Here is a 17,482-nt window from a genome sequence, read left to right on the forward strand (position 1 = left end):
TCCCTCCCCCTCCCCAGCTCAGATATGTGGAAGATACCAGAGTCTGCAATTCTCTGCCAGGTATCAAAGGGGAGCTCCCCCATCTGAGAATGGGGAGTGCTGAGCATGATTCAGCTGGGAAGGAAATGTCCTCTGTGCCATCATCAAATGATGAAAGTTGTGGCTCTGGATTTTACTAGCCTTTGAATCTCCTGCTTTCAACCCTTTTGAGGGAATGGCTTCCTATATCTGTGAACCTACAGGCATGTCCTTTTGAGCTGTAAAGGCTGGAGATGACTTTCATGCTGCACAAGGTTTGCGTGACTTAAATTCACTACCATGAATGTCTGGGAAGTAAATGCTTGGGACTAGAAATAAAACTGATGCAAAGAGTCCAGCTAGATAATAACTGTGTAGGGCTTCAAACCTCCAGAGTGTACTTAGAAGCATCTTACAATGGACCACAATTTTTTTTAATCACTTTCACTTTGTCCCTTGTGCAGCCCTACAATTAAAAAGTAGGTTATTATCCCTCTCAAAACCATATCAGGGGTAGCAGAAGGGATACTCTTATTTAGCAGTGTGAATGGATAGAGTAGGATAAAAGAGAAACCCATCTCAATGCTGCTCTTCATGTCTCAATGAATGTAAATGGAGATTTTGGGGACTTGGCAGTGTTTTGTTCTGAAGGTCAGCATGCAAGCTACTGGGTGACCTTTCTGTGTAATTAATTTGGATATTTTGCAGATCTGATGTGATACTGAGGCTAGAAGAAGATGAAATATGTAAAAACAAATGGTATATAATCTAAAGTATTCTTGATAACAAATATGAAAGAGAGATTACTAAGAAAGCAGATGTAAATGCTACTTCATTGCTTTTTAAGGCTTGGTAGTGAAAAGTCAACAACTAATACAAGTGCAATTAAAACATGGGAGTCATACTTATCAAAAGAGTGAAGCCTCCAAAACTGGCATCAAAGCAGTCTCTGCTCAGTGGATGCCCAATGTCAATGATTGAGCCTTTGAACATAAACCACAGAGTAAATGGGGTTGTAAACAACTGGCACACAAAGCACAAGAGGCAAAGGCCAGGGTGTCCCTGACCCAGATGGAGATGTTCGTGCACAGCAATATGGCCCATAGCATTCCAGCACAGTTCTATACGTTTCATTGATTAGAATAAAAAGACAAAAAGTCCTAAGGCTTGTGATCCTGAGTTTTGAAATGTTTCAGACTAGAAACACTCTTATTTGAAGGGGAACTCTGCTGCAACACTTCCATTTTTATGATACATCACCCAGTGTTACTTGGACGTCGTAAAATCATTTTGTTGTCTCAAAATATTTTTCAGAGATTCAGCTTGAAACTGCAAGCTGATGTTCAGATATTTTTTTCCTCTAGAATGTGGCAGTTATGAAGAAGCAGAGTTTATTCTGTGTTCTGTTGATCACCATAGTAACCTGTGCTCTCTGTATTTAATAGGGAACAAAAAGTTATTTATTTGACAGGGATGGAGTTCTGGGAAGCAATGGTTTATGAACACTGGCAAAATATTTTAATTGGACTATTTGCTTCTCAAGTTGTTAATGTGTACCAGTAATTTGCTCTTTATCTGTCATGAAGACCTCAGAAGATGAAATTGATTGTAGTTAAAAGGTGTTCATTAGAGTTACAGCTATTTTCTACTCTTAGCAGTTGTTAAATAAAGCTGGAGAGTGCCCTGCTCAGTCCAGATTGTTTACTTATATGAAAAGCACAGTAAAGATATCTTGTTTGCTATTTGGCTTCTTTTGTATTCTCAGGAACTAAAGGGATTCCTAAACTGCAAACAAAAGAATGATTGACAGTTGTTATTTATTGAAATCATGCTGTTTCACATCAGCACAGGTCTATTTTTTTCAGGCCCTAAGGGTGAGATTACCCACCAGTTTTTAATTGCTCCTTTATTGGTGCAAATTGATGTATTTTATGAAATTACTTTCAGTGTATCAATTGATCTTTTTGCCTGCTTACTTTTAACAGGGATCAATCCATTGATCTGCCTCATAGAAATGGCCCCACAAAATGCAGAGGTGGCACACATGTGGCAATAACTGGTATCCAGTGTGGGGCAGAGGAACCTGACATGTTATTTTTTTTTACCCATACCCTTGTTATGTGGGACTGGCATCAAATCTGCCTTCTTACTGAAACGTTCCTTGAGCAAATTTTGTCTCAGGGGCAAACTGTAGGAGACCAGGGTGGCTGCCCATGCAGGTTTTCCTTTGTGAAGAGAGTTTCTGCACTTTCAGTACCCTGTGGAAACACACCATGATGTGACATATTCCCCAAAAGGTTTATAAAGGAATCCATCAGGAAAACATGTGATCATTACACTTCTCATCTCTACCTGCAATGCATGCTTCATTATCAAGGATCATTACTATATAGCTATAAACCACTTAATTTTTCCTACCTCTACAATTTACCTAAACCACAATTACAAACACATATTTTTAGGCAATGTTCAGTCTCTCATATACTTTTATATCCTACCTATTTATTCTTAAACATTTTATCATTCTGCAGTGAACCATATTTTACAGTGCATACAATTTTAAAACTTGAATTTCACCAGTCCTATAGGGATTGTTTTACCCAGAAGACTGAATTTATTTCTTTAAACTCAGGAAGAATTTTGATGTTAACTCTGAGATATTAAACATATCAAAAAAAAGAAAAGGAAAATACAGCTATTAATTCAGAATTTTCATTTTATTGGAAGCACAGGTCCAGTAATTAATATACTTATTTTATACAGTTAAATATACATTATACCCTGCAGAAGGAGATGCAATCAATACCAAGCAGCAAGCGAAATGTAAGTATTGATTGTACAAAAACCCCTTTCACACTCATGTTATCAAGGAGATTTTCAAACCTCTATTCTTAGGAGCACCATTTGGAGGATTGTGCATATGCATGTGTAAAATGAACTGCTATTATGACTTCATCTGTGTGTGTGTTGGCACTGCAGAGAGTTTTGCTGAAGTAATAATTTGGTGGTATCAAGAGGCAGAAAATCGGATCACAGAAGCACAATTCATATGGAATTGCTGAGTAAGTGCACTGTGTTTTTTACTGTCCTGTAAAGAGATTAAATATCATACCTGGATAATATTTCATAAATACCACACACAGAGTACTTATGAGATAGATAAGGCAAGGCTGGTAGCACAATCAAAAATCAGAGGAAGTGTTACCTGCAATGGATGCATTTTTCTAACACAAGGAGCTCACTGGGAATGAAGAGATTTTGCCCCAAAAACCAGTTAAGTAAAATTTTAGGAATGCTTTTTAATTCCAAAGCCTGCAGAATGCAGGGGGACTGGGTATGGTGTGATTGATGGCTTAACTTTGGAGACCAGGTTCAGAATTTTCAGTGGCTTTATAGAACCTAACACTGCATCAACTCCACTCTAAATTATCAAAGATGTATAAGTCTCATTTTTAGATTTATTTAGAGCAAGTCTATATAGGCAGGTGCACAAAGAGACAGGCTTTCACTGGGTTAATTTTGAGATGACAACTAGTTCTGAACAACAGTCCAGAACAATCATTCAAGATTACAAATCATTCATGAACAATATAACTTTTCTTAAAATATTAAGCCTGGATGAGCTTACCAAACAGTCAGGACCAGTCCAAACACTTTAGCCAAGTGCACAAGCACAAGATTCTTGCCTAACTTAAAGCACAAACAGGTAAAACTTCAATTGTCCTTGCAGCTTTATCTGTAAAACAGGAGTTCAAAATCTACCTTTCACAAAGCTGGGACGCATTTAAATAACGTGATATTGGATACATTGGATACAATAAGAAGATCTTGGATGGGATACTGCATAAATGCAAAGCATTAGATCATTAAAGCCCACTGTTTATGCTCTCACATTCTGATGATCAATGTATGCTTATATCCTTTTTCCAGAAAATAAAACAGTTATTCCTGAGGTAATGATGAGCAGCTTGTAGAGAATTCACATATAGGAGTTGTGCATAAATTATGCAGCAAAGAATTTACAGAGATATTTCATTTCCTTTACAAATGTCAACACTGGAGAACACTGGTGACGGATATCACACACAATCCACCTTTTGTTAATTTACACAGAGACACAGTACACAGGTCACACATAAACAAAGAGAAGACTTTAGCTCAAGAAAAGAAATACAACTGTAAAATGGATTTGCTTGCACAAAGGCATAGAAGTTATCAAATAAAGCAGGAAAGCAATATTGGTTTTAATATAGGCACCCCTAAAAATATAGGCTTTGCAGAGTTAATAGTGTCTTGATTTAGGTTCTTACCCAACCCCAAAGTCCCAGACTCGGCTCCATCCACTTATTGATTTGTCTGGCATGCTGGGTTGGGGGTTTTTTGTTTCTTTTTTTCCAGAAATGCTTTTCTGCTCTCAAATTTTAGCTAGCTCTCCCAGAAGAATGTCTAATACAGTCACAAAGAGCAATTCTGTTCCTTACAACTAAGCTATTGACTATCGTAATAAAAAGGAAAGACAGAAGTCATGTCAGCTTAGCTTCTCACAGGATCTCACAGTGCTCCTCCATTCAAAAACAATTATGTAATCAACAAGCAATGGGTAACGAATTGCAAAATATCAGGAGCCCTTAATTTTCTATCAGGTATGATAAAAAACTTATAAAGTTGGGCAGTTCTTGAGAAATAAAACACCTTATAACTACCACCAATACATCAGTTCTTTGATATTTTGCTACAATACCTCTTCTATTTTATTTTTTTCTCTCCTGCTACCTGACATCTGAACGCCTATAATTTTAGACATAAAGACCACATGTCAGAAAAAAAGATCCACAGAAAGAGAGTTGCAGAATGTTATTTTTACCATTTGCAGACAGTAGTTTACCTGATGTGCATCTTCAACACCTTTATCTTTATATGGGGAGGAAGTGGTTTACATGAAGGAGCACAAAGAGACAGCACAGCTTCTTTAACAAGCCTTAACAATTTTGTTTTTATTAAATTTCTACAGTAAAATTGAAAACCTTTGGGGGAGAAAAAATAGGGGCAAAAAAGCCCTGATGATGAATTATCAAGGAAACAAAGAGGAAATAAAGCCATGCTTAGAAGAGATTAAACAAGTCATAGAGTTTTTCATAAAAGTAGGATGCAGGAAATAGAAGGAGATATAAGTGATTGATTGAGGTGCAAATGTATGTGTGGGCAGGAGGAAAGCAAAGGGTAAATTTGTCTGGGGAGTAAATCCATTTAGGTCATTATAGTGCAATATGGCCACGATCCAGCAAAACACTTGAGCATATGCTTGGTTTTAACATGACTCACTCCCAAAAGCTGAGCTCTGCTGACTTGTTCAGACTCAGGTTTGAGTGTGATTTCATCAGTATCCTCTCTTGAATTGTATCACCCCACTTGAAAGCCTGTAAGACAACAAAATGAAAGATGGAATGGCTTTGGATGGGTTATCTACCTGAAGAATCCATTCTGGACACAGCAAACTGCACACTCTGCTTTCCATAATGGAATGAGCTTAGAAATGGAAACTATTTTTGCAAACACAGAGGCTGAAAAAGAGGAATGTCAATGGCAGCCAGAGGGATGGGACGTTTGGATGTTGCAAGCTTTTATTTAATGGAAAACCATGCTGAAATTTTGGACATGGCACATGATAACCTGATCTAATTGGGCCAAAATTATCATGCCTTTAATACTTATTTGTGTGGTTCCATCAGTGGTGCCTGTGCTTGCAGGCTGCAGGGTCCCAGTGGAAAAGGACCAGCTCAGGACCACCAGCTGTGCCACAGGAGTGCCTGAGGACAGGGCAGAGCAGCTCCCCTCTCCAAAGTGCCTCTCTGAAGGCACTTTGTGTTGCAGTCATTAACTGCTATAACAAGAAATGAATTCTTTGATTGTTCTTTCTACCCCAAGTTTTGCTGTGATTTCTGGCCAGGGCAGAGGAATGATATTGGAAGCAGTCTGACTAAATCTGTGGTTCTGAACCATTAATTTGAGCTGATTATCTTGTGAAAAGACCACAAGCTTAAATTTTAACTCATCTTTTCATCCATAGGAGTCCATTCTTTTTCCTCTCTAAGCTCCAATCTTACATTTTCTAGGGCAGAAAGAAATACCATCCTGGCTTTTCAGAAAAGAACAAAGTAGAAAAGATTAGATACACAATACAAGTCAGCATCACCAGGTACCATATTTATTTTTCTTAACTCTCTTTCCTGGGAAATGGGAATAGAAGGATCACAGATTTCATTAAACAATAAAGTTAATTTTAGTTCTCAAGGTTTCACAGAAAAGCATTAAAACATAATTCTTGCAATGTCACCACAAATATCACTTTGACTTCTTGAATTTTCCTCGCTTTTCAGCAGTGTCTCTGAGGATGCAACAATTCACTTATATAAGCAATTTGCAGAATAGAAGGATCTGTTCATCTAATATGTCACAGAGTTCTTTTTACTCTAGGAAGCTGTGCTGAAGCACAAGAGCAAACATACACATATAAATAAAACCAGTATGGTCACAGCTATTTTTTCAATTGCTGAATTTTATTAATAAGCTACTAGGTAAAAGGTTTCTTTGAAACAATTCAGAAGTTGAAATTAAAAATGGTGTGTCATTTTCAGCATTTTTATGTTTCATTTATTGTCAGACTCTCAGTCAGCAAGATGAGGTGGGTGATAATTATTCAGGGTTGCCAATTAACCTACTTAGCAGGTCACACAGGTAACTGGCATAGATTGTGTCAAATCTCATTACTGGGATAATAATTTAATCACTCAGTGCATTGACTGAAGGCCAGAGAATCTGGAGAATAAATTAAACAGGAAAATAAAATTAGTATCTAGACTGACATTAGATTTAAATACATGAAAACAATAAAATTATAAAGCATACTACTCACTAGGAGAAACCCAGTAAAGTCTGTAATGGGGGCTGGGGGTATTGGGAGTGGGGATTTTCAACCACAACTTCCAGCCTGAGTATAAGAAAGAGTTATATGTCACCTTGCTACTATGAATGAAAGACAGTTTAACCCATGAGGAGGGTGTGTGCACGTGTGTTATTCTTTAGCATTTAAATAGACATGCAATGCAATTATCTTAGCTGCAGTGCTAGAGCCCAGACCTGCCCAGGCACACCTGCTTTGGGAGCTCTGGGTAACAATCCTGGCCTCTCCCTTCCTCTACATCCCAGCCTTCTTCAATTCTTTGTGCCTGGATTTGGAGCAATGACAAAGGAATGTCAAGTAAGAAGGTCACATAATGGATAAAATAATCATGCAGGATCTGTCAAGAAGGACAGGAGAGATGAAAAAATTACAATAAGTGTAATTGTCAAAGTCAAGGAGTCTGTGAAAAAGCTTCTTCTGTACAATAATGCTCTGCATTTACAAGTTGACTGAGTATAGAAGAGGTAGGAATAGAAGAGTCTGCCTGGAAGTAGAAAAACATTTTCTGTGCAGATGGAGAAAAAACTACTGGAAGGAACAATAACATCTTTCAAAGTGGTTTTTATACATATAGGTTACATATGAGTTTGAAGCTTGTATCTGCTTCAAAGAGAGGTATAAACTTTTCTAGAAATTATCAGAGTTTTATAATTCAAAATATAGACTGGAGAAAAAAAAACCAAAAACCCACAAAACACTATTAATGCCAAGACTTAGCTAGTCCTGAATGTGTGAGGTGTAAGGTGTCCCACAGCACAGACAAAAGTATATGCAACTCCAGGAAAGATGAGAATATGGTGAACTTGCCCTTGTCTTCATGGTCTGTTTCAATGGTTTACTGTCTGCAAGAACAAGAGGACTATAAAAGAAGCCATCACTCCTCTGAGCAGTGGATCATTCGGTTTAAACATATCTCATAGATGTTATAGCCAAGAATTACAGCACACCAAACACTGCTCCAGGACTTGTAATTTATTCACTCAGTAGGGAAAAAAAGTGACTTCCATAGCAGCATTTTATAGGCCTCTGAAATAAAAAACAACCAGCATGAAAAAATAGCCAGTGGGCCAGGAATGAGTGTTGGTTTGGCCAGGAATGAAAATTTGGTTTGGTTTGTTTTTTATAACAATGAGCAATACCACATGCTTAAGTTAGTGGTGTGACCAAGTGATCTGGTCACATCCACTAACTAAATTTATGCTTCCACTAACACATTTATCCTGTCAAATATGTTATTTTGAATCATAAATTTTCTTGTTACTGAAAGAGTATGCACTATAGCAGAAAGGCTGAGCATATCTATTCCAGTTCTGGAATTAGAAAAACAACATGCAGCTCTTAAATGTCATTTTACTTGTTCCCACAGAATGTAAATGCTGTAGTAGTCAATAACTTCTTAGACCTTCTTTTGTTTTTTGGAAAGATTAAAGCAGGGCAGCACCATTTGTGGATGCTACTCACTAGTTCAGGAGTGCCAGATAACAGAAACTGCATGCAGAAGAAAAATCACTTTCACCTAATTAGTAGAAAACTTAACACTGATGAGCTAAACTTTCTCTTTAAAATTTTCCTTGATAAAAAAGTTACAAGCTTAAAGATAATAAATTTATTTATTTGTTTATTTAAATGCAAAGCAAGAGCTCAAAAGTCCTGGATAAATTTAGTGTAAGGGCCTTTCAGCAGGTGTCAGCAGTTACAGAAGACCCACAGTTACCCACAGTCCCACAGTCTGCTTTTCTGGTTCTTGTGATTATTTTCAGTGTTTTCAGCTCATTGCTATTTTTTATATATTAGTTACGAAACTAATAAATGGCTAATCAAATTACACAGGCTACAGTCACAGACAAGAGTGCCAGTGGGTTAGGAAACTCCATCAGAATACTGAATATTTCATTACCTAGCTATCTAGAAAAATCAGATTTTATAAATGCTTTGGTAAGGCAAAAGCATTGTTGACTGATTCATTTCCATGATGGTCTAGTAAGCCTTCCTTTCAGAGCTTAGCTAAGGGTGCTAACACAGCCTTAGCAGAACAATTCCCATTTTGGAAAGAGAGGATATATCCTGAGCAAGGTTTCAAGCCCAAGAGTGAGCAGCAGTGTGGGTCTAGAGGTGCCTGCTCTGCTGTAGCTGTCAGGGACCACTGCAGAGACTGCACACATAGGAACTGCACACACAGGAACTGCATCTTCTTCAAAGATGGATTTTCCAGCATGACAGCAGCTCTGAGTGATCTCTGGGGAAAGGATCAATTGGAGACTTTTGGCTTCTCTTCATTTATTACATTTTCCATTGAAATAATGTTTCCCATTGTTCTCAGCCCACCCCAAAACAGATCTACACGTGCTGCGGGGCAGCCACTTTGCCCTGCTCCCCCTGCCAGCTCTCAGCCTCACCCCCTCCTTAGGGAGTGCTGTCTCATGGGGTACATCAGCTACAACCTTGGGGGAGCCTTTGCAGAGCACCCACCCAAAATTCCAGGGCTGGGAGGGCAGGGCACACTGCTTTTTTTTCCCTCTCTCATGATTGCCTGTTTCTCGGGACAGCAAAAATGGGTTTAAATCACTGCAAGCTGCAAAGAACCTGGACCACTCTATCCCACTCCCTAGGCAAGCATTTTATCACCAGGTTGTATTTTCTACAAATAGATAACATATATTATACTCAACACAGAGCACAGCAATCCCTCTTCAAGACCTGGTGAGAAGAGCCTTGGTCTAGGACACAAATTATTCCCATATAACTTTCCATGCTGAAGGTGTCACTGGCTGCCTGCATCTGTGCTGGGCAGCTCTGGCTCAGGAAGTGACAAGTCCTTTGGTTCAGGGCTGCAGAACATGGCTGGTTTTTTGTTTGCCTCTGTGGCTTTCCCACTGCTCACAGAAGAAAGCCTTTATCCCTCAGTAAATGCAGAGCTGAACTAATACATTGTCAAGAATTCATTGCAAAAGCACAGTTTACTTCTCAAGATAACACTAAAGATTCCCAAGTGTAAGGGCCTGCAACAAAATGTAAAACATTTTAAATGTAATGCAGTAAATAACCATGGACTTTCCATAATAATCATTATTTAGTGAATGTATTAATAGAATAAAAGCAATATTGAAGCAAATAAATGACCTCTGACACCAAGAACGGATCACATTTCATATTACTTTACTTAACTGCTCCCTCCTTCCCCCACCAAACAGAAGCTTTATTGACAAAATGTGCTCTGGTGATTTAGTCTGTAGACTTAAAGAATGTGCAACTCTGGGAAAAACTGAATTATGGATTCTATTTGTCAGATGAGGAATGGCATGTAATAACTTAATGAACTAGAAGCTTATTAGTTGTAAAAGAGAGAAGGCACTGTCTATCAATCTCTTTTATTTTTTTAAACTCAGAAATGTTCAGGTGGGTAAGCATCAAATCCATTTCACATTTATTATCTTACGAATAGTAGTATGTGCTAGAATCTCAACAAGCTACAAAAATATATCTCAGCCTCTAGTTGAATGTGCATTTTATTTGTCAGTTTTGGAGGCTCTATTTGAAACCCAAGTCATTAGAATACATGCTCACATATTTGGCCAGCAAAAAAATCACTCTCACACAAGAGCTACCCTGATTTCATCAAAACTGTGGAGTGAAAGAAATTCAAACACGGTAACAGTGACACTGACGGTAACAACTGTTTCAATAGCTATTTATTGCTCTATGGAGACATGAATACAAAAGGACAGTAAGATAACAATTTTAACAAGAAACTTGTAGAGAAACCAGCCTAATATAAAATGGAAGAATCGAATCCTTGGTTGCTAAAGAAGTTTTCTCCACTTTGAAAAGTACACAAATTTACCTCACCTACACTTTCCTGTGGACCTATTTATTCTGCACAATGAAGTGACATTTGAATCGTGATATGTGTGTGTGAATATGCATAAAAATTACAACAATAAGGTAGTTTAAAATCCATTAGATGCTTCTCCCAGTCTTAGCTGATATTATGTCTTAAAAACACACTGTAACAAATAGGAATTAGCCCTAAATAAATTCATAAAACACATGTTCATGTAAAAAAAAAAAAAGGCAGACAGCAGGAAATTCAAAGTTCAAGCCAATGCATACAGAGGTATATGCAGAACAAAGCAGTCAGGTTCTAATCTATCAGCCCAAATATTCCATGTGCTGCATAGATCCCTGGGTAATTGCAATTTTAACCCTGCACAAGATCAATCTGTTTGCTTTGATTTTCTTTTCCAGAAATAAAAATAAGCAAGGAAAGAAAATCCGCATTAATTTATGCCTCTAGTAGGCTCCTGTGGGTGCCTTTTTTGGTTTATTGGTTTGTTGGGGCTTTTTCGTGTGGCCAATCTAGCTGCAGATGTCTTACATACATCAGGCTGTTTAGAAGAAGAGTCATAGCCATTTCACTTAATCAGGTAATAGCACACTATTGACATATTAGACCAATTTAATACATTTGTTTTCTGTATCCATTTACATTTCATCTCAAAGGTCTCCAGCACAATGGGATTTTGAACTATTTGTGCTGAGCACAATCGAAGGGCCAGTAATCCAATAATTTGATTTTCTTGCTGCAGAGACCAGGAGAGAGGGAAAACCATCTTTCTCTTGCTCCAGCAAGTGAGCTACAGGCCTGCATTAGGCTTTAAGCTTCCTGTGTAAAACATACCCCAAGGGCAACAGAAGGCCACTTAAACACAACTTGGAGGGCATCACTGGAACATGGCTGTGGCACATTGGCTTTCTGCCCAGGAGTAAATTCCAACCATTAGCATCAAACACTCATCCTGAAGCTCTCAAACTGAAATTAAATGCCATCTATCAAATGAATAAACAATAATAAAGTAGCACAAGTAAATTAAAAAAATAAATTGCAGTAATTTATACTGTGGATCATCTGTTCTGGGTTGCTGTTCCAGACTGTTCGCCTCAGATTATCTTTCAGCCTATTTTCTCACTATTGGATTTTTGTACATGTAAAACTGCCCTTGATATACAAATTGAATTTATTCATGCTCTATGCTACTTGTACTAAAAAATAATTTTAAATAATCCTATGCAAATAATTTTGTTTACTTCTGCTAGTCATTGGTCGAGTCTACATGAGTTGTGTCTAAACAAGAATACAAACAACAACAATTAAGCATGCAAGAATGTACCTTTAGATATCTCAGCTGGAACTGCACCTTCTGGTTTAAGCAGTCGAGGAAAATTTCAGCAGGCTTCAGAATTTGGAAAGCTGTGAATTTAAAGTGAATACACCCTTTAAAAGTGCTCAAAGGAAAAGCAAACAGTAGTTTGGGACAAATTTTTAAAGGGAAGCTTTTAATAAGCAGAATTTAATTACCTAACTGAAATTTTTGCTATAGTGTCCTGGTTATGACTTCACTTTTTGTGAAAAACAAGAAAAAAACAAAAAACCTATTCTGGGAAATGATTCTGCTTTGTCTGTATCACAGCTGTTACAGCAATAAATTCAGTCTTGTGCTGAGATGGGACAGTATTGCAAAGGAGAGCAAAGGGAAATATCTCACTGAATATTAGTCTCATTTCCCAAAACAAGTTGACTCTTCCCAAGAAGTTCTTTCCCAAAATTTCCTTAGGGTATAAAATAATTGGCTATTAACCAGTGTATTCTTGACCCAAAGAATGGAGCAGAAAACATGCAAGTCTTGTCTGGATTACTCGAAGAAAGAAAAGAGAAATAAGAGTAGATACGTGCTGCCTGAGCCCGTGTCTCTCTTCATTTTGCTCATCAGGACTGGAAGCTTTTACCTGCATTTATAGCATGGCAAAAGACTTGAGGAAAAGAGCAGGCAGAAAAGAGGGGAAGGGAAACTAGAACAGCCCAACCTTCTCCCTTTTCAGATTTATTTTCCCCTGCCTGCTTGCCCTGCATTTCGTGTGGGGCTGTAAAAAAGGAAGGCTGCCAGCTCCATAGCATCATATTGCCAGCATAAAGGGCACCCTGTCTCAACCCAAGGCAGCAGAGAACTTGTGAAAAAGTGCCTGCACACTAATAGAAAAAAACAGCAAAATCTTACTTATCATAAATCCTGTGCAGTCTTCTGAACAAGTGATAGTTTCCCTTTTTTTTCCTTGTGCATGGGATCACCTGTAACCCACCAAAACCTCCAATGTGCCCTGGGTGCTGCCCCAGCACCCCGGGCACCCCATGGGAGGAGTGGCTGAGGATGCAGCGTGTGGGGACAGTTCCCATGGCCTGGAAAGATGAAAACAAGTCGTTAGTATGCACCAGGCAGAGCCAGGGGCTGAGCCTGCTGCTAATGAGTGCTGCACTGAGGGCTCAGGTCATGGTTTTGCTAAATCCTGTGCTCTTGGTACACCTGAAAACACCACACCAACAGGCAGCAGGGCTCACACACCTGCCTGAGTGCAGGACAGCATAACCAAAGCGCTGGGGCAGGTGTCTGCGCCACTGAGAAAGTGTCTGCCCTTCAATTCAACAGCTTCAGTGGAGCTGTGCAAGTCAAGAAGTCCTTCTGGGGCTGGTTGGCCTCTGTTGCAGCTGCCCTGCTGCTGGACAGGTGTGTCTGGGCAGGGTGCAAAGTCTGGTGCTGGTTCATCATGGTTCACAATGATCTGCAGTAAGTGCCTGTGCACTACAGGGGACAAACAGGAGGCCACAAAAGTTCTGGGATGGGCTGTGATCTTGCTGGCATCACAGCAACATGGTGCAAGAGGCTGTAAGAAAGGGAGGGGAGTGGTCAGCTCCATGGAGGGCTGCCATGGATGGATCTTCAGGAAGTACAGGACAGGACATTAAAGCTGAAGAGATCCCTTGATGTGAGAGAGCATCTGGGGCACACAGAGCTGTCTGTGCCTTGGGGCAGGTGATGAGCCAGCTGACAGCAGGCCAGGACCAGAGGGCAGCCCATGGTGGGTGACATTGTGGTCAGTGTCTGCTACAGGCCACCTGACCAGGAAGACGTAGATGAGGCAAAAACCTGAAAGCACTCTCATGCTCACAGGACATCAAAAGTCGGAGCACTGGAGGCACAGCGAGAGCTGTTAATGAAGCAGCAGAACACACACACCACAATATGCTCCTGGTGGGCCCTAGCTTGGCTCCAGCTACCTCAAACAGTGGCTCTCATCCTGTGCATAACCATTCCTCTGCCCTTCAGAGGATGGTGAGCACTACCTGTACAGCAGTCTCCATGTTTCCTCATTGTCTTACACCCCATGAGAATGTTCTGCAACAGAAAGTTTTAGTCCCCTCTAGCCTTAGCCTGCTGATCACTGTTTGATGCCCTGAAAGTGTAACACATGCAAACAGGGTGTATTGGCTGCAAATTTAGAGAAAACATTTCTTTTCCTATGGGCAAAAGGGAGGTTGTTGTTGTAGGAAGTGTGTGTATACATATACCTGGTTTAAATAAAGCTCCCCTATGATTCCAGGTTAGATTTCACTCTATTTCAAAAGCCTTCACCTGCCATATACCCCAAAGTGTCTGAATAGCAAGAAAGGAGTTTGAAAAAACTTGGCTGACTACTGGAAAAGAAGGAATAGTATCCCAAACACTGAGCTTCCCCATTCCTACACCTGTGTGGCAGAAGTACCTCTGATTTTGTTGCAGTCAGAATTCCCTGTATCACAGAATATGGCTTGCAGAACCAGTTTTGTCTCAGTTTATAAACTGTTTTACAATATCTTATGGTGGTGGAAAGATTCCACAGCAATCAGAAAGTCCTATGGTATGTTCTAGGGATGTGGGATCATTTCTAGAGAATTTGAGGGAGGAACTTTAATATACTGGGATGAGCTTATAACTTCAAACACAAATTAGGACACTTAATTTTCTTTAAACCCCGTGTCCAACTGTTCATGAGTGCCTCAGGATCTTACCTCACAACACTCTTACACACACCTACAAAATACCAGCGCTCTGCTTATTCTGTATTTCAGTAACTTAAATACACGACAAATTCTCTCACGCTGCAAATTTATCTTCATTGAGCTATCTTTTGATCTTGGGCATTAACTCTGATAAGCACCAAGGCAGAGACAGTCTATCCAATTAGCAGGTGAAGCCTCAGAAACTCAGGACACAGCACCTCTGCTACACTGCCTTCCAGGAGATTTGACCTCAACACACACATTAGATGAACCCAGGCACAGTATTTGCCTGCCTGCCTCAGCTGGCCTGCTCAGATGGCATTTTGCCAGTTAGCAAGGTAAAATACTGCTTTTGGGAGGTGCCAGAAAAGGGTGGATTTAGGTCCATTACTTGCTAAGGTCTGTTGATACAGCTTTCTTCTGACTCTAAGCAATCACATAAAACATCTTGACTTTCTTAGCATAAAAGCAACCCCTTATCAGACACTCCCTTGTATGGAATACAAACAACAAATAACCAACTTGTTTTCCAACATCTGCAAAAACAAATTATCTTTCAAAGGAGATTGGGTTTGTGCTCTTGTGTTCTGCTGCCAATGTCATCAAGCAAACTTTCACTTGATAGTTACACTTGGAGCAATGACCACCCTATTCTGTGTTTTCCCCTGCTCAGAGCAAGGGGCTTCTGAGCCATTGTCAAGGTTCCTGAGCACAGATACCAAATGTAGTTCTGCCTTGAATGTCAGATAAACCCAGCAGTTTGTTTTGTTGGTAATTTCAAAGCCACAGGGGGAATCCATGACTCAGCTTCCATTAAAATTCACTAGTTAAATGTGAACCATGATACCTCAGTGCTTTGCACCTCCAGTTAATCTGCTTGTGTCTGTTTGTGTCAACTGATTCCTGCTTGCTTTGACACTGCAGCACTCCAAAGCTATGAGAGCAGGATTTGAGGATGTTCTGCAAGCTGGCTGAAATCAGTGGCTCTCCAGATGTTCTTGGATGCCTGAAGCAGCATCAAATGAGGCTGTATTGAAGAACTCTAAGGTGACAGCAGGTATGAGATGCCTCAGTGTATTTCATAAGAGTGAAACTCAGCTGGGGTGGACAAGTAAAACTCCAAGATCTAGTAATGGTCCCAATAATTTCTGAAGCTAAGTTTGACTAACATGAAGCATGGCTTCATTCATTCAGCACCTCCAGTGGGTCATTAGTGCTGAACCCAGTGGGTGGTCATGTAAACAGAGCACTGAAACACCAAGAAAAATGCAAGGACCTGTGTTCTTACAGTAGCTTCTCCTTGCCTGCCTTTGCCCTGTTCGGAATCACCACACTGTGGCTTTGAGGGTTTGTAACAGGAGAGTTTGTGGGTATCAGACATGACAGAAGAATGGGATCTCCAAACCACACTCTAAAACTGGAGTTTACCCTACTTTTCTTCAGCATTCCCACAGCAGTCCCTCCTCTGTGCCTCTTCCACTCTGACTACTATTTTTACTAATATTTTTTGTTGTGACATGATTGATCAGAAGTCTACCTTGTCAGTCTCTGTTCATTCTTGCTCTTTCCAAGCTTTTTACATTCAGTACAACAGATATAAAAAACAAGAGCCAGAGCTAAGATGAGAAAAAAGAGATCATAAGAACAGAAGAAAAGAATCAAGAAGAAAATCCTGCAGTCCATGGAGAACATTGCCATTTTGTGACTGAAGTGTGTTGTACAGCAACAGGAAAAAAGTCACAGAAAACTTCTTTAATCTAACAAGGAGCAAGGAATGCCATTAGAATGAGAAGAGCTGTGTTATTATGCTGACATTACAGGGCCTTCCTTGAACTTGCTCTAAACTCCTCCTGCCTGGATTATTGCTAAGGGTTAAGAGAACTGAATTTTACTGAAAACAACTGAGAACTCAGTTATTTTCTGAAGATATGTGGGAGAAAGGGGTGGAAGTGAATGCAACACAAGGAAACCTAGAATGGGGAGGAGGACTACAAATACAAATTTACTCCCCTGCAAAATCAATTCATCTAAAATTGAGTAAAAGAACAAGATATCTCCCTCCTCCCTCCTACAACACATTCCATTCTTCATGTATATTGACATTGAAGGGTAAGCATGATAAATAGCTCTATTTTCAGTAACAAAAAGAAGAAAGTTATGAGACTGACTCCAGCCAACAGTTTCCTCCTGCCTCAAACCTTGCATGGTCTCTTACAAGGAGACTGTCTCTGCTGTCAGTGTTAGGCAGGCTTTGGAAACCCTCTTTAGGGGCATAGAGGGGATTTTTTTGCTGGCCCACAGGAAGGTCACTTAACTATTGTTATCATATTTATACAGAAACAGATATCATATTGTTATCATATCTATACAGAAATGTTTTCATGCAGCCAAAAGCCAAAGGAGAGTATTTACCTTTCTGAATCAGCAGTAGGGTCCACAGCAGATTCATTATGGGAACCTGAAAATAAAATTTTAAAAAACTGGTTTCTGAAACTGCCACCCTCAGCAAAGAATTTTTGAATGATTATGGCCTAAACTATTTGTTCCTTTATTTTCCAAACACAGTGTACCCAACTGAAAATCAAATTCACATTTAGTGCTTAAGCAGTGAATAATGTTAGCAGTCAGTTAAA

General features: G+C 39.5%; 1 protein-coding gene across 1 annotated transcript in view; it reads right to left on the bottom strand.

Annotated features, from left to right (window-relative positions):
- Nucleotides 1-17,482, bottom strand: part of LOC128814565 (mucin-1-like) — a 37,897-nt gene that overhangs the window by 8,224 nt on the left and 12,191 nt on the right. The window contains exons 6-7 of the mRNA XM_053990510.1: nucleotides 17,262-17,307; nucleotides 12,148-12,227 (exon numbers count right to left, since the gene is read on the bottom strand). Of these exons, the coding sequence (XP_053846485.1) occupies nucleotides 12,148-12,227; nucleotides 17,262-17,307 (126 nt within the window). The remainder of the gene's footprint in view (nucleotides 1-12,147; nucleotides 12,228-17,261; nucleotides 17,308-17,482) is intronic.

Source organism: Vidua macroura, chromosome 14 (genome assembly GCF_024509145.1).
Source record: "Vidua macroura isolate BioBank_ID:100142 chromosome 14, ASM2450914v1, whole genome shotgun sequence".
Classification (NCBI taxonomy): Eukaryota; Metazoa; Chordata; class Aves; order Passeriformes; family Viduidae; genus Vidua; species Vidua macroura.